This window comes from Pleurodeles waltl, chromosome 5 (genome assembly GCF_031143425.1).
Source record: "Pleurodeles waltl isolate 20211129_DDA chromosome 5, aPleWal1.hap1.20221129, whole genome shotgun sequence".
Lineage (NCBI taxonomy): Eukaryota > Metazoa > Chordata > Amphibia > Caudata > Salamandridae > Pleurodeles > Pleurodeles waltl.
In genome coordinates, this window is record NC_090444.1 from 1,369,113,452 (window position 1) to 1,369,133,624 (window position 20,173).

Here is a 20,173-nt window from a genome sequence, read left to right on the forward strand (position 1 = left end):
GAGTAATGCTCATCTGTTTATTACAACAGTAGTACGCCCTCTGCTAGTCCAAGCTCTCCCAGCAAGGGAGAGGCCGGTGCTGTTCTGCTTCTCAGTCGACTGCTTCCCTGGCGCTCACCACTGCTATGGTGCCGTGGGACACTGTCACCCACTCAGTAACCCTCTCTCACCGCTTCTGTGCCTCAGCCCGCCGGGCCTGCGGGTGTCCTCGACTGGGTGGTTAGCCGCGTTCTCTCTGGCAGGGCCTCCACCATTCATGCTCACCCAGCATGCTAGTTGCCTGCCTGGCGAAGGCCTCCACAGCTCCTCCGCTGCATCCATTCACCGGCTCATTCCTGTGTCGCTGGGCAAGGTTTGTCTCCCCTATTACTCCACTTTCCTCTGCAACTGAGTGGAGACCAGCAGCAGGGCCCCAAAGGGGTGATGAGTGCAGGATTTACGTCCGGCTGATGCGGAGCTAGTGTATTATGCATCTGCCATGACAGACGGCCAGGCCATCGCCCCTCCCCCCACCCCCAATTGGTGACATTCATGTATGATGCAGAGGTGTTACACATTTTCTTCCCCATCTAATCGCTGTCTTTATCCAGTGGTGCTGTTGAGGATGAGGCACTGGCATGGGTCTTTTTTGCAGCTGCTACAATCACCAAATCTGGGGAAGATCTGATCAGAGGTGATCAGGTGCCTTACATTTTTTCTGGCACCTCGATGGGGCAACTCGAACAGACGCTGGAGTGAGAAAAGTCTGCGTGGCAGGTTCAAGAAGGCCAGGGACTGGAGGAATTAGTGGTCTGGAGGAAGACCTGTGATGGAGAGTTTAAAAAAAAAATCACAGACTATGTAGACACAGGCATTGCAAGGTCTATGTTTAACTTTGTTGCTCCTCTGATCACATCATTGAATGTAACCAGGACGTTCACAGTAGAGACTCTAGCTGGAGGGGAGTCAGAACCCCCTTATTGATGAACGAGAAGTTGAAGACCAAGAAAGTAATCTATTCCTTCGTCGAGACCTGGAGCGGTAGTAGTGACATAATCTGGAATAAGATCTTCCATGCATAGATCTAGATGGTGATCTGAGAGATTGTGGTCCTCTCTACTTGGTGAACTATGCCTGTGTGGACCTGCGTGGCATCCTAGGGACAGGTGATGGCGTACATGCAGGCATAGGTGCATGTCTGGATGTTGAATAGGTTCATAAATAGACTGAACCTGGAGTCAAATGTTGTAGAGGGAGATGTAAAGGTCGTATTGGAGACGTATCTCCCCCTGGAGCTATCTCTGCATGTTTGGAGACAATCTCTGAGTAAACAGATCTACTTCTCGATGTCGAGAATCTTGGATGCAGCATTGATCTGGGTCTATCCTGCTGATGTCTTAGTTGACTTGACTTCAATAGTGCTTGATGGGTATATCAGACCCACTGTAGGCGGTGTTGACGTCAAGCGATGGGGGATAGGTCTTGAGGTCGAATCTTGTGCCATCGAACTGTTGTGTGGCGCCGGATTAGTCAACGGTGAACCTGCCGTCGACGTTCTGGATTGCCTCAACGTCGATTGACCATGCCTCAACAGTGACTTTTATTGGCTAAAAATGTCTTTGTTTTTCATTATAGTTTTCTCTTCAATAAAACATAGTATTGCGCTCTAGGTCTCCTATTTTCTGATTTACAGACAGTCATTAAAAGAAAACTTAACAGAAATCAGACATTTTTAACCTTTTAATATAAGCTGCATGTATGTCTTATCTATAGGTTTTTTTTAAATCACAGAAATTTTTTTATGCGCTACATATTGTGTGTGTGTTTTTTGTTTCGGAGTCCGAGAGCGGGAATATTCAGTGCTATTGATGAGGATCCCCTGGAAGAGAAGAAGCCAGACGTCTTATAGACATAAGAGCGCTATGAAATGATTCTGAATGCAGTCTTTCCCTGAGAGTAATAAACAGACTAGGGATCTGCAGTTAGAAGTAATTATTAGAATGACAATAAGTATAAAGCTTCATAACTACAATTTTATTGGTGGACATAATACATTTATCACTATCAATACCTTACTAAATACAACAAAAAACAGATCACTTAAAAATCTTTTTACTCCCAAAGTAGTTCACTTTATTGGAAGGTTATCTTGATATAATAGTTCCGGTCAAAGAAGGTAGACAATCAGTTTCACAAACTGGCATAAAAATCTTTTTACAAACAGTGACAAATACAATTTACATTGTTCCTAAAAAGGGAGGAAGAATACAATTTACATATATGGAAATAACTTGCTTTACAAATAATACAAATATCAGTATCTATTTCTTTTCTCAGACATAAATATGAAGGAATGAGACACATTATTTTTTCATCAAATATTAACTTTTTTTTCACTAAAAATTGAAAAATACTGTATTATACACCTTCACGTAAATCTGCAAAACTTAATACACTAAAATAATGTCAGTGCTTGTTCATCTTCAAAACAGCATTGTTAACAAATGGGTCAGTTATTTCATTGTCCATGGCTTCTGGACAACTGGTTTGGCAAAGGCTGCTACATCAAGACTTCTGCCACTGTCACACTGTTCATACAAAGTCTAAAAAAATAAAAAGACGATATTTAGCTAACTAAATGAGCAGAAACATTAATAGAAAACTCCACTAAAATCAGAGAGATACTCCATCAAGGAAAATAGAACCAAATTAAATACATTACTTACCTTTAAGTAATGCCTTATCTGGTAGAGACTATATCTAAGCGCAGACTCCATACCTTAGAATTTTCCCAGGCATCAGACTAGATCTGGAAGATTTTCCGTGAGCTTTAACCCTGCGTGCTGGTAGGTGGCATAGTTTGGCTTTGTGTGCGTAGTTGGCCACGCCTGAATTGACGTCAGTGGCATCTATGTAGACACCACCTAGGGCGCTGACATCAGTTTCTTTTCATGATTTTCTACGCCAGAAGTGCAGAAACATGAGGAACATTGACCACTGGTGTAGAAAACGAGGGCCCTGAAAGGGAGCAACCCTGTCCCTAGAAATCTGTTCGCACAGCAAGAAGGGTGGGGTGAGGAAACTGTGGCTATATGTAGTCTCTACCAGATAAGGCATTACCGAAGGACTTGTTCATCGGGCAGAGACTTCTAGCCGCAGATTAATTATCTTAGAATAGATACCCGAGCAATACCATCCCCGGAGGTAGGTCCGTAGACCAATTTGAAATAAGGAAATCCTGCAGGACCAAACAGCTAAGTGACCATCCTGACAGACATGACTGTCCAGGCAGTAGTGCTTTGTGAATGTGTGCAAAGAGGCCCACATTGCTGCCAGGCAGATATCCAGGACCAGAACTCTGCACGCTAACGCAGTGGTCGCAGCTTAAGCTCTTGTGGAATGAGCTCACAAGGTTTCAGGAGGTTGCTTTTTGGCCAGTGTGCAGATCTTAATGCAGATTAGAGCATTGGAATGTTGGGAGCTCCACTGAAAACAATGGAGTGCTCAGAGCTTCTAATGGCCAGTAGAAGCCAGGAGCTCCAATATTCCAATGTTTTTGTTAACAGCTGTTGTTGTGAACAAGGGCCTCGTGGAGCTTAAGGGGATTTCAATCCCCTGGGGCTCCGTGAGGCCTCTGTTTTATTTGTTAGAACATTCTGCCCTCTAGTGGCAGAATGTTCTAATAGCCTTATAGCCCTCTATAGCTGGGCTACATCGGCATTAAAGTCCTGCTCCCTTGTTAAAGGCCCCCACATTTGACTCGGGCTTTAATGTTGAAGCAGGCCTTCAATGGCCGATATAGCCCGCTACAGCGGACTCTAAGGCTAAAGAACGACCCATCTGGAGATGGTCTGCTTCTGCACAGTCCATTCTTTCTTCCCTCTAACATAACCTACGAAAAGCAGTTTGTCCACCTGGAACTCTTGTGTAGCGAAGGAAAAAAGACAACCCTTTTTTGGGTCTAGACGGTGGAGTTGCTTCTTTTCTTTAGAGGAATGTGGAGGGGGCATAAAAAGTAGGCAAAATGATGGACTGACATTCGTGAAATGGAGTGACCAGTTTCGGGAGAAATGCAGCTCTAGTGCGAAACACCAGTTTTTCATGTTGGATGCAGAGGTACGGAGGCTTGGATGATAAAGCCTGAAACTCACTTACTCTTCAGGGAGATGTAATAGCCACAAGGAAGGCTGGTTTGATTGTAAGGAGCCTGGGGGCATGTGTATGAAGAGCCTCAAAAGGAGCCCACATCGAAAAAGTTAACAGAAGATTAAGGTCCCACTGAAGTATGCTAAATGGTTAAGGAGGAAAGAGATGAACAAGACCTTCTAGAAACATATTTACAATAAAAGACTTGAAGAGGAATGGCTGGTCAGGTAATCACAGAAAGGCAGAAATAGCAGAAAGATAGCCTTTGTGAGTGCCCAGGCTGATCTCTCTTGGGTAAAAGAAAGAACAAAAAGGAGAACCTGATAAAGGGGGGCAGAAAGGGGTTCAACTTGTTTTTTGCACACCATGCCACAATTTTTTTCCAATGGCAGGCATATGCAATCTTGTTGGAGGGATGCCTGGCTGCCAATATGACATCACAGACTTCGGGAGGAAGATCGAAAATGTATTACCGGCCAACACTCAATCTCCACGCAGGAAGGCGAAGACTGGAGAGGTTTGGATGGTGGACCCTCCCCTGCTGCTGCGAGAGAAAATCCTCCTGAAAGGGTAGCCTGGTCAGAGGATCGATGACCATGCTCAATAGCTCATGATAGCAGACTCCAGGCATAGACCAGAGCCACAAGGATGACTTGGATCCGGTCACTGTCTTCTTGAAAACTCTGGGCAGGAGTGGCATGGGTAGAAAGGCGTACAGAAGCTATGCTCCACTTGAGTCAAAAAGTGTTGCAGAGTGAGAGCCGCCTTGGAAACTTCAGTGAGCAAAACTGCTGACACTGCGCATAGTTGGCGGAGGTGAAAAGATCTAACCAAAGCTCTCCCCACTGCTGAAAGAGACCGTGTGCCACCTCTGAAAGGAGACGTTATTCATGATATGCTAGGAATCTTTGGCTAAGTACGTCTGCTCTTGCTTTCAGAGAACCCACCAGGTGCTGAACCACCAGGGATATGCCCTGATGTTCCAGCCATAGCCAGAGATGCAGGACCTCTTGACAAAAGGTCCACAACTCCATCCCACCCTGTTTGCTGCAGTACCACATGGAGGTGGTGTTGTCCATGAACACCTGCACTAGCCTTTCCGTGATAGAGTGTAAAAAGTCTTTCAATGCCAATCGGATTTGTCTGATGTCCAGCAGACTGATTCGGAGTCTCGATTCTGCCAGAGACCAGACTCCTCTAATATCCACCTCTTCCACATGGCAGCACATCCCAGGAGTGACGCATCTGTCACTACTGATAGATTTGGTTGGAGAAGGGAGAGGGTCTGCCGATGACCCAATCGTGGTTCAATAAACTCTAGTGCAGATCTTTTGCAGTTCCCTCTCAGATCTGGACCATGTCAGAGAGACTCCCTTGATGAGGTGCCCATTAGAACATCAGGTCCCACTGCAGAGCCCGCATATGCCAGCAGGCATGCGTCACTAGCAGGATGCAGGACGCCATGAACCCTAACAGCCTCAGGGTCTGTTTCACTAAAATCCAGGATAGAGGCTGAAACATCAGTATCATAACCTGAATATCCTGGACTCGCCGTTCGGGAGGATATGCCTGAAACTGCACTTTGTCCAGAACAGTTCAGATAAATGGGAGCGTCTGAGATGGAATTAGTTGTGATTTCTGCATGTTGATAGTGAACCCCAGCGGATGCAAGAGGTTTGCAGGTGGGAGACTTGTGGCAAGCTTGCTTTCAACAGCCACTACAGATAGGGGAAAGCTGGCACCCCTAATTTCTGCAGATGAGCAGCAACCACCCATCATCTTGGTGAACACCCAAGGGGCGCTGGTAAGGCTGAAAGGGAGCACAGCAAATTAAAAATGCTTGTGGCCTACCATGAATTCAGAAAACACCCGTGGGCAGGCAGAAGAGGAATTATGGAAATGTGTGTCCTGCAAGTCCAACACTACCATCCAATCTCATGGGTCCAGGGCAGTCACGACCTGAGGTCATGTAATTTTTAACTCCTTGAGGCAGCAGCTGAGGGGCCGTAGGTCTAAGATGGGATGAAGCCTCCACCCTACTTTGGGACCAGAAAGTAGTGGGAATAGCAACCACGATCCACTTCTGCCGTCTACACCCTCTCTAGGGCTCCCTTGGCCAACAGAGCCATAATTTCCTGGCAGAAAAGGGACAGATGATCCTCTGTCAGCCTGTTGTAAGATGGTGGCATGGTGGTGGGGGGCATTGTGTTAGCCACGAAGGGGAGGGATTAGCCCATTTGGACAATCTGCAAAACCCACCTGTCTGATGTTATGGATAGGGGAGCAAGTGAAGTTGAAGTCTGAAGCCAACTGGATGTCCATGGTGGAATGAGGGCAGATTAGGAGGGTTTGGAGGCTGCGGCTGCTAGAGAAGGTGGAGGGGGCTGGAGGACTGACCTGGCCGCTTGTTTCTCTACCCACAAAGGTCTGTGGGACCTGCACCCTCAGCCACACGGAGGCTGGGAAGCATACACGTTGCGGTGGCTGGGAAAGTATTGGTGCAGTTGGAAGCCCCTTCTGTAGCCTCAAAAGGTGTGAAAAGCAGATTGTGAGTGGCGTGGGACCATAGAAAGGCCCAAGGCCCTGGTCGTAGCCAGACTGTCAAAGAGATCAAGCACCAAATCCGCCTCTTCCCCAAAGAGATGGGAGCCATCCAAGGGCATGTCCATCAGAGATGGTTGGATATCCCCTATAAAGCCAGTTGTTCTCAACCAGGTGTGCACCTCAAGGCCATCACCGATGAAACAACTCTGCCCAGTGAGTCAGTTGAGTCAAGTCCAGTGGATGGTGAACTTTGCTGGATCTCTCCTGCTGGCAACAGCCTGGGAGAGCACTGCCCGGGCCTCCGCCAGGCTGTTGGCATCACCTGTGCAACTGTCCCCCACGAAGCGTGGGAGTTTTGGCTAAAGAGGCATGTAGTGTTTCAGCCCCTCGGATTCCCTGTTCAGGGTGCAGTAGGGAATGCACCAGGATTTACATATGCAGTAGAGACTTAGACCTCTGAAGCTGAATGTTGGGTGAGGAAGTTTGGAAACCTTGCAGCGGGCGGTGTTGACGGGTAATAGTCCTAGTCAAAGAAGCTCCTGTGACGGGCTTGGACCATGTTCCCAGAAGGACATCAGTGAGGGCTTCATTGAATGGGAGTTGCAGTTTTAAGGGGAAGACTCCTGGTTACAGCACCTCTGTCAAGACAGTGTTGACTGCCACGGAGGATAACTGACGGTCAAGGACCTCAGCACCACCATGGCGAAAGACACTCCCTCCTGCGTAGCCACAGTAGGGAAAGAAAGCATACCTGTATCTGGAGAAGTACTCAGTCCACTGGCTTCATCCAGTTCCTCACAACTTGGAATGCAATGGGGATCTCAGGCTCTGATTGCTCATTACACCTTCCGCTCAACTGGGAGCTCGAACTTCGCAGCATTGCACGCCGAGCCACCAGGAGATTGAGGGTTCTCTCCGTCAAGGCCTTCGTGTTCATGGCGCGGCAGTCGGAGCAAGACTTGGGGTCGTGACTAGGCTCAAGGCGCAATAAGCTTTCAAGAGGCAGGTCCGTCACAAGAAGAGGACAGGTGCCGCAGAGCTAGAATTGACAACACAAAAAAACCTCAGTCAAAATGTGACTGACGAGGTAGCTCTTCTCCAGATCGGGCTGGCTATCATGGAAAGAAATTAACTGACAGAGCGCCTAGATATTTGTGCTGCAGATGAGAGAGAGAAGTGATTTGTTTACTAATATGTAGTCGATCCTCGTGAAGGTATGATGTGGTGTGGAGAAAAAGGACTAGTCACTACCTAATGGATGAGTTAACCTCCATTTATCGACTAGAGTGTTATTTATGCAGAATAAGTTCATCTGGGTGTAAGATCTGCTTCAACTGAATTTATGAGTGGAAATTCTGTCGAGATTTCCATCCACTGGGAGATTGAAGTCGCACCCTACCACTATGCTGAAGTTCTCAGGGATTTCAGGGATATGTTTGTCTAGGTCCTTCCAAAAGTCCACAGAGTTGTCATTTGAGGCGTAAATGTTAACAATGGCTAGATCCTTATTCTTCCTCGAGATTGCAGTGATCAACCATCGGCCCTGATGTGTGTGATATTCTCTTGAGTTGGAGTTTTTGGAAAATAGGGTGATAGCTCTGTTCTTCTTGTCTAATGCTGGAGAGATTAGGATATTGGATACCCAGGGGAGTAGAATTTGTTATCTTTAATAGACTTTGTGTGTGTTTCTTGGAGTAGGATTATATCCCCTTAAGTTTATTGCAGTAGTCAGCGATCTCTTTACGTCTGACTGAGTGTGAGAGCCCTTTGGTATTTAATGAGATGATTCTGAGATCCGCCATTTGTTGGCAGTTTCAAAATGGGTTTTAGTTGGGTTTGCTTTTTGATGTTGTTGTGGGTGAAAATTGTGTGAGGTGATCGTGGTTTGTTGGCATCCTGAGTGGGAATGGTACGTGTTAAGTATTGTATATATATATGCCTGGTGATGTTTGACATTGTACTGTGTAGGTGTGTAGGGAGCAAAGTCATTTTCAACATTTTCAGAGTGATCGAATATGCGTAGGTTCTCCCTATGGTTGCGATCTTCAAGTTCAGAGATCTCCTTTTTTATTTGCTTTGTTGATTGGTATGAGTAGCCCAAATGTTTCTGGGTTTAAGGATTAAAGTCTTCTAATGAGCTAATCCTGGATTCTGCTTCTGTGAGTCTGGTTGAGAGTCCTTTGAGGTCATCACGTATTGCCTGGATATCCTGATGCACAGTGTTGGTGTAGGCTTTAGTGTCTTAGGCTAGGTCTTGGAGTGCGCTAAGCCGCTGTATGAATATTTAAATGTTGGTCGAAACATCCCCCTTGGATTTGGTTGGTGATACCGGCACGGGGACTTCTGGTTTTGTGCATTTGTGTGAAGCTATATTATCTTTCTGATCCTTTTGCTTTTTATTCCCTCTCTGGTCTGCCATGGTGAGGTGTGACATCAGAGTGCCTGACCTAAGCAGGTGAGGATGACAAAGGTAAGTAGCAAAGAGTTCAAACTTGTAGGTGGCCATAGAAACTGATGGTAGGCTTCCTTGGGTAATAATGTGCAACCTCTAGCTTGCCAGTGAAGGTGCGGGTTATGTCATGCCACACAGTTGTGCGAGCTTGCATGCATTTGATTTGTCTATCCATGTTTAGGTTGGGGGTATATGGTAGGGCTGCGCCGTGAGAGAAGAGTAACACACTGGAGCGCCTGGTTTATTGTGTTGAAAGGTTTGGTGCAGGATGTGGTCTCTGAGCAAGATTATGGCTCTTAGTGCAATGGGTGTACTTGGCAGTGTCAGTTTGCCGGGAAGTATAAGCGTAAATTGGTAAGACTGAGCTCCAATGAGGCACCCGAGGTGTGCAGTCAATGCGCTGTGAGCCTTGTTACAGCAGCAGTGGCTAGTGCTGCGGGTTAGCGCATGACAGTACCCTCACCCAGTTGGTGAGTTGATCGGTGGGTCCCAGGATGCAATTAGTAGTGAAGACAGGATGTTATGTTGAAGCCTCAGAGCTTAGATACGGTGCGGGAGAGAATTTTGCTGGTATGGGCACCATTTCAGGACGCTGACGGTCCAATAGGCTAGGAGACGAAGCTTGGCGTACAGGGCAGCTCATCTCTTTTGGTAACCTGGTGGTGCCTTGCAGAGGTTCAGAGAGATGTAATCTCTGGATAGTTACATTAACTATTGTGGTTTGGTAGTAAGGAGGAAGGATTGGTCTGGATGGAGTGCAGAGTGACCTGCTCAGGTAACCATTACTCTCAGGCACTAGCCCCACCCCGCCAAAAAGACCATCTTAAGGTTCAGAAGCCTGAGCAGACAACTATGCATGGGATCAAATGGTGAACCCATCAGAAATAGGAGGATCACATTTATGTCCCACTGGGGCATATTGAAGGGGGGAGGGTGAAAATGTGTTAACCTCTCAAAAACAGAGTCACAACATGTGATGCTGATCTGGCTGCGAGAAGAATGCCGGAATGCCAGACAACCTTTCACAGTACCCAACACAAGGCCTTGCTGGCCAGCCTGATCAGAGGACAAATTCCCATGCTCAGAAGCCTGAGCTACCATACGCTCTGTGCCCAGTCTGGGGCCACTAGGATGACTTGTGTGTTTAGTCCTGATGTTTTTGAGGAATCGTGCAAGAGTGGAATCGCTAGAAAGGCTTAGAAGAGTCCCAAGTTCCATTCCAAACGGATAGTGTCTCTAAAGAATGAGCTGCTATGGAAACTGAGCTTTTACAGTTGTGGTGTATAGTATGAGCAGTGGTTCTCCCCATTCATTTAAAAGACTTCTCACCACCTTCAGGTGCAGACACCATTCATTGTCTGTAAGGTGTCGATGGCCAAGTTTGTTGGCAATGATGTTCAACAATCCTGCCAGGAACTGTATGACCAGGAAGATGTCCTGAAATTTCAGCTAGGTCCAGAGGTAGGACCTCTCAGCACAGGGTCTACGACCCCACCATGCAGGGCTTATTGCATTATTATATGGTGTTACTGTTGTCCATGAATACCTCACCAGCTTCTATTTGATAGATGGTAGGAAGGCTTTCAACAACAAATGGATGGGCGTAACTTTAACAGACTGATTAGAAGCTGAGCATCCCCAGGGGACCAGAGTCCTCTGATCTCTATCTACCCCTGGCATCCATCCTGTCCCAGAAGCAATGCATCTGTAACCACTGCCAGCTCTCAAAGCGGAAGGGAGAAGGATCTGCTGCTGACCAGATTGAGACCCAGTAGTCACCATTGAAGACCATATGCAGTCTTCTCTGGAATCTGGAAAAAGTCAGAGAGATTCCCATGGAACTGTACTCCGACAGCCAGGGTACAGAAGGTGGCAGGCTCCATAAAGCAAGTTCAGTGGTTCAAGTGAACCACCAGATCTCTCGCCGCTATAGGCCGGCCCCTAGGCAACCCAAATTCTTTATGCAGCATCCCAGACAATTTGGTTGTTCAAGCCTCCGTGGCAAACGCGAGTCCAAGTGCCTTTTCCCTCACCCCTCCTCATAGGGAGTCTAAGTGATCAGAAACCATTTAGTAGGGGCTCAGCAAGTTGAGGTTGCAATGGATCGGCTCACCATTGTGTCTGGAGCGAAGCCTGAGGTGATTCGTCAACTGGATTGGTGTGAAAACAGAACAGTCTCAGTAGGTCACTTAACCAAAACTGACGAGGCGATGCAGAGGCAACCAGAATCAAGGAACAGTGACCAGCCTTCGCTTTCCTCAATTCTCTTGGGGTGAGGGGGACTGGAAGAAAGGTGTGTGTAAAACCTTTCAACCAGGTCTTTAAAAAAGGCATTGCCCTCGGATCCCTGCTGCCACATTGTCAGCATTTCATTTTTGCCAGGTTTGCTAAAAGTTCTATGTTTTGCTGGCCCCACTTTCAAAAGATGTTTTCTGCTTGACCCCGAACGAGCTCCAATTCATGGCCATCCCAAAAGAGTACGAATGAGCACGTGCCTGGCTGTTTTGCCATTCCAGATGATGTTCTACTGCTATATTGCCTTTTATGGCAGCCCAATCACACAGCATCTGTGCCTCTTCTGAAAGAGAATGGGACCTTGTTCCTCCTTGCTTCGGAATGTAGTACATGGAGGTCATATTTCTCATCTGGATCAACATAGCTTGTTTTGCTAACTTCACAAAGAATGAATGCAAGCCTAGAGTGATAGCAAGCAACTCGAAGATCTTCATGTGAGTTTCTTCTTGAACTCTGACCAGTGGACAGTTCTTGCATGTGTGTGCCCTATCATGCCAGCAACACCTCTGTAGTCATGATTATCCTGTTCGTTGGAGCTTGGAATGGAAGTCCTACTTTGATGTTTAATGGGAACCTCCACCACAGCAGGCCTCGTGTCAGCCATCTGATGACTTTCACTGTATTGCCCTATAAGCCAGTTGCCTGTTTCCACTCATGATCTATCTCCTGCTAAATAGGCCTTATCAAGAGCCTGCAGAAACGGTATCAGGCCAATACAAGATGACAAAGCTATGAGAAGATTTTTATATCCTGATGGGCACTATTCACTTGGAGCAAAATATCTTGCTATGGCTTTAAGTTTTGAAACTCTTTCTTCAGAGTGGGAAGCCTTCCTCAGTTGAGTGCCCATTATTGCCCCTAGTAATTGCAATCTTCTAATAGGATGGATGGAGGATTTCTGTTCAAGGTTGGTCCTAATTCCTGGAACAGGCTGCTTGTGGCTCTGGAGGAACAAGCATCTTCCTTTAATGTAACTTTGACAAGCCAGATGTCCACATACAAGTATACTGTGTGCCCTTCTCTTCAAAGAACAGCAGCTACCTGTGCCAGGCACTTAGAGATCCGAGATGCAAACGTCCGACCAAATGGAAGTGCCCATTATTGATATTGTTGCCCCACCACTTAAAAATCACAGGGATTGCATGTGATTTAAAAGTTTAGGGATGTGAAAATATGCATCTTGTAGACTCAGGGAGGTGAGTTACATTGTGTTCCTGAAACATTAGAAAAAAGCTCTTGCAGCATTTCCATTCAGAGAATTGCTTTGTCAGTGATTTCAGGATTTTAAAGGTCCAGTATTGGCCTCCATTGGCCAGGTTTTTTCTTGGACAGAAAAATAATCTGCAGTAGAATCTTGATTCCTCTGGTTCTTTGGGCCTCACACATGGGCATTTAAGGAGAAGGTGGCTATTTTGCTGTAGGTGTGGGTGGTGTCCTTTCTGTGAAAACGGTTAGGTGTTTTGAATAAACCAGAGCATGACCAGATTGCTAAGTGCTTCACATAGTGCAATCTGAAGTTATCTCAAGCAGGGATAAAAGCAGAAATTATTAACTCCCAAGCAGAAGCAATCATGTAGGTGGAGGGAGGAGTGTGGGTTGAGGATGGAGTGAGGCGAGAGTTTTCAAAGGGGGTGGGGAGCAGGTGAAAGCAGGCTCTCTTCTGGTGCCCTGGGAGAGTAGTTCTTATGCTTTTTTTCTTTGTCAATGTGAAACCCTCTGACTACACAAAATGCAGGATCAGGAGTGATTTTGAAGTTTGATCTTTAAAATCATACTGAAAACATTGCTGCTACACAAAAGCCATGGGAGGTCAGACTGTTTTTTTATTGCTGCTTCCAGCAGGACACAGAAATGGGCAGTGTCATCTAGAGGCAAATCAAGCAGAATAGGTGGTTTGTCACCATATTTAGGAAGGTTGTAGTCTTCCCACTCTCAACAGTGTTTATCATCCTCCTCCAGTCCTTACACAAAACGTTTGCCTGCTTCCACATAAAACATGCAGTCTGAGTCAGACATGCTTCGTTAGCCTATATCCCTAGTTTTCAGTGGGTCAGGGTCTAGAATTAGAACAGATTTAATATAAGCAGACCAGGGATATTTCTGGTTGTGGAAGAGGTGGTGGTGTTGGTAACTATGGAAGAGGAGGTGGCATTGGTGGTTATGGCTGCCATTGAAGTAACCTCTGAAATGTGTCCATTATCTGTTGGACTGTGGTCATAAATGCTATAAGAATCAGCATCACTGGTGGAACCCTGTAGGGATGCCGTGGTTAAGGCTGGTCATAACTGCTGTATGGCCTTTCCCCAAGGTTGATCAACAAGTTACTTGCCTTCGGTAACACACTTTCTGGTAGACTGCAGGGTCATCCCCAAGCTTTCTGCCTTCCTCCTCCCCTTTTTTTTTTTTAACTTGTTTTGTTGGCTTTAGGATTTTAGGCACTTTACCACTGCTGACCGGCGCTAAAGTGCATGTGCTCTTCCCCTGAAAGAGGGTAACATTGGCTTATCCACAATTGGCATATTAAAATTACTTATAAGTCCCTAGTCAAGTGCAATACATGTGTCTGTAAATTAAATGCTACAGGTTGGCCTGCAGCAGTGATTGTGCCACCCACTTTGGTAGCCCTTCAAATATGGCCAAGGCCTGCCTTTGCAGAGCCTGTGTGGGCAGTTTTAAACTGCAATGTTGACCTAGCAAGATAACACACAAGAGAGCTAGATGTGCCTGATGGGCAATCCACTTCCTGATAGGCCATTAACATCTTGATGGGTAATCCTGGGCAGCATGGGAGGGAGGAGCTGACACACCTCAATGTGCTGGGTCCTGAGCCCTTACAAAGGGCTGCATAACCCCCTGTAGTGTCTCTGGAGCCAGGGAATGAAGGGCAGGGACTCTGTGCACTTCACATGCCCCTCTTTGAAGTCTCCCCCACTTCAAAGGCACAAGTGGGTATGAGTACTGGGCCCTAGACACCACCAAATCACTACACTCCTGGCCAAAGGACATTCTGACAGGAAGGAGGACTACTGTGCTGCTAAAGGGACTGTCACTCTGCTGGACTTTGCTTTGCTCTGCCTGCCAGGCTGCCCTCCTTACCTGGGAATGAGAAGGACTGGACCTACATCCCCACATCCTGAAAACCAAAGTGACTCAAAGGCCTTGCCTCCTGTTACGAAGTCTCAGGGACACCAAATACTTCAGTCGACTAAGCTACAGCTTTTGGAATCTGCCAACTGTGAGTCCTATACTGCCAGGTGGTGCAGATCCAGTCTTGGGAAGTGGGTTCAGAATCTGTCTTCTACAGAAATCCATGCATCGTTGCCACTGTGCTGACTGGAACTGCTGCATCTCTCCTCGACCCATCGCTGCTGACGAGGACATCGCAGCACCAACTGCACGGCTCGGAATCGATACATCACCCTCAGCCTGATTCATCGCCTTCATTGAACAGGGTTTAACACTGCACTTCCAGGGCAATGCATCATTGACTGCGTGGCGTGACGATGACGCATAAATGACTGCGTGACGCATCGCCTTTGCATCTTCTCCTCTGCTTCTTGCATCAGATCTTAAACACCAACCCTTCTTTAACATGACCAGATAACCTGGTTAAGTTTCTAAGCACTACAATTGAAGTTATTCTTTAAACATTCATACCTTGACTTCTTTAGATGTTTGTTGTTTTGGTCATGTTTTATTCATTAAATTAAGATCTATTTTTCTAACTTGATAAGGATTATTTTTCTGCTGTTTCTCACTGTTTTAAAATAATACACAAATACTGTACACATTGCCTACTAGGTTAAGCCTACCTGCTCTGTGCCAAGCTACCACAGGATGACAACAGGTTAATTTAAGGTGTATATCTGACTTACCCTGACTAAGATTGTGGTTCCTGCTTGGACATGGTGAACACCTCTGCCTACCAGAAACCCAGTTTCTAACAACCATGTATAATAAGGAATAACATACTCCCGGCCATACATATGGACATTGCAAGTCACCTCGGAGTTCCATAATCTTATAAAGGAACATGACTTTTGGCTTCGTTCCTCAATATGGTCATGAACTCGGTGAGTTGCAATATCCTTAAAATGTATGGCAGGGTATACTTTATCCTATATATGTGTTTACACACCAGTGTATTAAAGTTACTTACCTTCAGTAACGCTCTTTCTGGTGGATACTCTATATAACCGCAAATTCCTCACTTCGTGAATATCCCCAGACGTCACTTTCTTTCACACGCTAGCCCACACCCTCAGCTTCAGAGACTATCAAAAACTGGAAAGACCAGTGTACAAATTTCCAAATTGTCACCTTTTTAGATGGAAAAGGAGATAATTCCAGAGTGGGGATTTGGGAACGGCAGTGCAGAATCTGCGGTTAGATAAAGGATCCACCAGAAAAATCGATAGAGAGTAAGCAACTTGTTCATGTGATGGATACTGCTAATTGCAAACTCCTCATTTTGTGAACAGGTAGGAAACCAGGACCTCCCTAGGTGGTGGGGCTATGGAATCTCTCAGATTAAAAAGGCCATCCTGGCAGACTTGTTGAGGCAACAGTGCTTTGTGAATGTGTCCAACTGGCAAATATTCAGACTAGACACTTTGTGTGCCAAAGCAGTGATAGCAGTTTCAACTCTGGTGGTATTAGCCCCTAGGACTTCTGGAGGCTGCTTCTTAGCCAATGCATACCAAACTGTAATGCAGAGGACAGAGTAAATTGGTTTCTGCACCACCTTGCCCTTCTCAGCCTCTGAGAATCCCACAAAGAGCTGATTGTGCATCCTGGGAGCTAGATGATGGAGTCCCTGTAGGAAAGTAGCCTCTTTTTAGCATTGTTACCCCCACCTTTTGCCTGTTTGTCAGTGTGTTTGACTGTGTTCACTGGGGTCCTGGTTAGCAGTTATACTCTCTCCCTTCAAACTTCGCTGTTTAGAACACTTAAACCGCACATTTGGCATACTGGTGCCCCCATGTAAGTCCCTAGCATATAATACCCAGGGCACTGGGGTACCATGGGATCCCCATGGGCTACAGCATGTATTATGCCACCCATGGGGAACCCATGCAAAGTGTTCTGCAGGCCTGCAATTGCAGTCCGGATGTAAGGGTGCATGCACCCTTTTTCACTACAGGTCACTCACTGTAAGTCACCCCTGTGGCAGGCCCTCCTAGTCCATAGGGCAGGGTGCAAGTACCTGTGTGTGAGGGCACCCCTGCACTAGCAGAGGTGGCCCCACGAACTCCAGTTCCATTTTCCTGGACTTCATGAGTGTGGGGACGCCATTTTATGAGTGTACTGGACATAGGTCACTACCTATGTCCAGCTACATTATGGTAACTCTGAACCTAGGCATGTTTGGTATGAAACATGTCTGTATCATACCCCAATACTGGTGCCAGTATTGGAAGTATGATTCCATGCAATCTGGGGGCTCCTTAAGGGACCCTAAGTATTGCTCCTACCAGCCCTTCTGGAGTTTTCCGGGAAGCTCAAGCTGCGACCACCCCACAGACAGGTTTCTGCCCTCCTGCTTCTTGATCTGCTCAAGCCCAGGAAGGAAGAGCAAAGGATTTCTTTTTTTTGTGGGGGAGAAGGGGGGTGGGGGGTGTTGTGGAATAGGTGTTACATGGCTTCGGAGAGGTAGCCTCCCCAAGCCACTGGTATGCTTTGAAGGGCACATTTGGTGCCCTCTGTGCATAAACCAGTCTATGCCGGTTCAGGGACCTCCAGTCCCTGCTCTGGCGCGAAACTGGACAATGGAAGGGGGAGTGACCACTCCCCAGTCCATCACCACCCCAGGGGTGAGGCTTAGAGCTCATCCAGAGAGTCCCTGGGTTCTGTCATCTTGAAACCAAGGTTGGCAGAGACATCTGGGAGCATCTGAGTGGCCAGGTCAGGCAGGTGATGTCAGGTGGACACCTGGCTAGATGACCAGGGCTATTTAGGGTCTCTGTCTCTTGGGTGGGTCCTCAGATTCAGCTTCCAAGATTCCAGAAGGACTCCTCTGCAACCTCTACTTCGACTTCTAGCCAATGCATCCGCGACTAGACCCTCCAGGAACTGACAATCTGCATCCACTACAGACTCTGCTTGCAACATTGTTTCCCTGGCTCCTACCAGCTTCTGCAACATTTCCCTGGCTGTGCATCCTCTGAGGGCGGCAAGCCTTCAGCCTGCACGAGAAGGAATCACTCCCCTTTATCCGCAGGCACGAACAGCAACGACTGGCTGCGTGGATCTCCTCTCATCTTGAGCTGTGTGGATCCTGCATCACGGGTGGCGGTCCGGAGAAGTCCCCTTGGTCCTCTCTGCAAGCTGCCCAACTTTGGTGGAGATAAGCCCTTACCTTCCCACGCAGGACATTACCCCCATGCACCGCGTCTTTTGTAGCTACCATGGCTTGTTGGCATCTCCTCCCTGCGGGCATATGTAATAGGCACCAGGAAGGCAGTTTTCAAAGTGAGAAACCCAAGAGGACAATTGTTGAGAGGCTCGAAAGGAGTGCACATCAGAAGGATCAAAACTAAATTCAGAACCCGTTGGGGCATAATGATCAGGCACCCTCAAAAAGGCAGAAATAGCAGACATATTGCTTCAGAGTGCCCATAGCAGAGCTCTGCTGGACAAGGTAAAGGATGAACAACAGAACTTGAGAGAGGGGCAGAAAAATGGTCAACAGACTTGTCTGTGCACCATGCCACAAGTTTCTTCCAACGACAGGCATATATCATTTTGGTGGAGGGACACCTGGCAGCCAAGATTACATTACATACTTCGGGGTGGGGAGCTGGGGGGTTTAGGTGAATGTCTGTCAACTATCCCCACTCAATCTCCATGCAAGAAGGCGGAGAGGGGACAGTTTTGAGTGCAGAACTCTACCCTGCTGCTGCGATTGAAGAGCCTCCCCTGAAAAGCATTCTGAGCAGAGGATCGATGGACATACTTAGCAGCTCGGGATACCAGACTCTCCATGCCGGGAGCCACCAGGGTTACTTGGGACAGTTGTTCTGGACCTTCTTTAGATCTCACAGCGGGAGTGGTATGAGCAGAAAGATGTACAGGAGGACTGAACTCTACTGGAGACAAAAAGCATGTCAGCTATTGCCGCCTTGGAAACTGCACCACACAAAACAGTGGACAGTGCGCGAACCACTGATGTGAACAGAACGAATGGCTCTCCACATTCATGAAGAACAAGTTACTTACCTTCGGTAACAAATTATCTGGTAGAGGCTCCATCTAGTTGCAGATTCCTTACCTTAGAAATCCCTGGCGTCCGCTTCGAATCTGGAATTTTTCTGCTCAGTACCCTGCACGCTCCGTCGGGTGGTATCGCTTGGATCCGCACGCGTCGTCCAGCTCAGTGTGGCGTGGTCAGCGTCGTTGGAGTAGTCTATGATGTCACAGTCTTCTATATAGGCACCACTCCGGCACGCATACGTCAGTGCTTTTCCACAACTTCCCATGCCAGAAGCGCAGAGTCATGGAAGAACTAACTTTCTCTGCTTGTCTGTGCGAAATGACATGACCTGAAAAAGGGTAAAAATCCTAAATATATATATATATAAAAAATATATCCGCAGAGCGGGGAGGCATGGGTGGGTGTATGGAATCTGCAGCTAGATAGAGTCTGTACAAGATAATTCATTACCGAAGGTAAGTAACTTGTTCATCTGATAGAGTTCTAGCTGCAGATTCCTTACCTTAGAATAGATACCCAAGCCATAACCTCCTGGCTGTGGGCTGCGGACATGTACCTTGTAAAAGAAAGTACTGTAGGACCGAGCAAGCAAAATGCCCATCTCTCCTCACTTGACTATCCAGGCAGTAGTGTTTCGCAAACGTGTCTAAGGAAGCCCACGTTGCCGCCTGACAGATGTCTGACCGGTACGCCTCAAGCTAATGCAGTGATAGCAGCTTTTTCCCTTGTACAGTGAGCTCTTAAGCCCTCAGGAGGCTGCTTCTTAGCCAATGCGTAGCAGATTTTGATACAGAGAACGACCCAGCGCAAAATGGTTTGCTTTTGCACTGCCCAACCCTTCTTTGTTCCAACGTACCCCACAAAGAATTGGTCATCCACCAGGGAAATCTTTTGTGCGGTCAAGGTAGAACAATGCTCTTTTTGGGTCCAAAGGTGGGCAGGGTGATGTTCTGACCCAGATGGAAAGGGGTCACCACCTTGGGGAGGAAAGAGGCACAAGTTCTGAGAACCACCTTATCAGGATATACCTTGAGATAGGGCTGTTTTGATGATAAAGCCTGCATCTCACTTACCCTCCTGGCAGATGTGAACGCCACTGAGAAGTGTATGTGTGCTTGGTGAGCAGCCGGAGAGGACAATTATATAAAGGCTCAAAAGGAGCACACATAAGAAATGTGAGCACCAGATTAAGGTACCACTGGGGCCTAACAAAGGGTGTAGGTGGAAACGTATGTACAAGCCCTTTTAGGAATCTTTGTACAATAGGAGATTTAAACAAGGATTTTTGATCAGGCAGTTGAAGAAAAGCTGACAAGGCAGAAAGATAGCCCTTAAGAGTCCCTAAGGTAGAACTCTGTAATATCCTTCTTTTCATTCTGACACTCAACCAACAAAGAGCAGAAGAAAGAGGATCAATAGACCTCTATGTACAACATGATACAAAACGCTTTCAGCAGCAGGCGTAAACCGTCTTGTTAGAGGGAACGTCTGGCTGCCAGAATGAAATTACAGACAGGAGGGAGGTCATAAACCATCAACTACCG

At 47.0% G+C, this 20,173-nt stretch overlaps 1 protein-coding gene across 1 annotated transcript in view; it reads right to left on the bottom strand.

The window, feature by feature from the left end:
* Positions 1-1,992: 1,992 nt before the first annotated feature.
* Positions 1,993-20,173, bottom strand: part of TTK (TTK protein kinase) — a 338,680-nt gene continuing 320,499 nt past the window's right edge. The window contains exon 22 of the mRNA XM_069235624.1: positions 1,993-2,582. Coding sequence (XP_069091725.1) covers positions 2,493-2,582 — 90 coding nt within the window. The 3' untranslated portion in view covers positions 1,993-2,492. The remainder of the gene's footprint in view (positions 2,583-20,173) is intronic.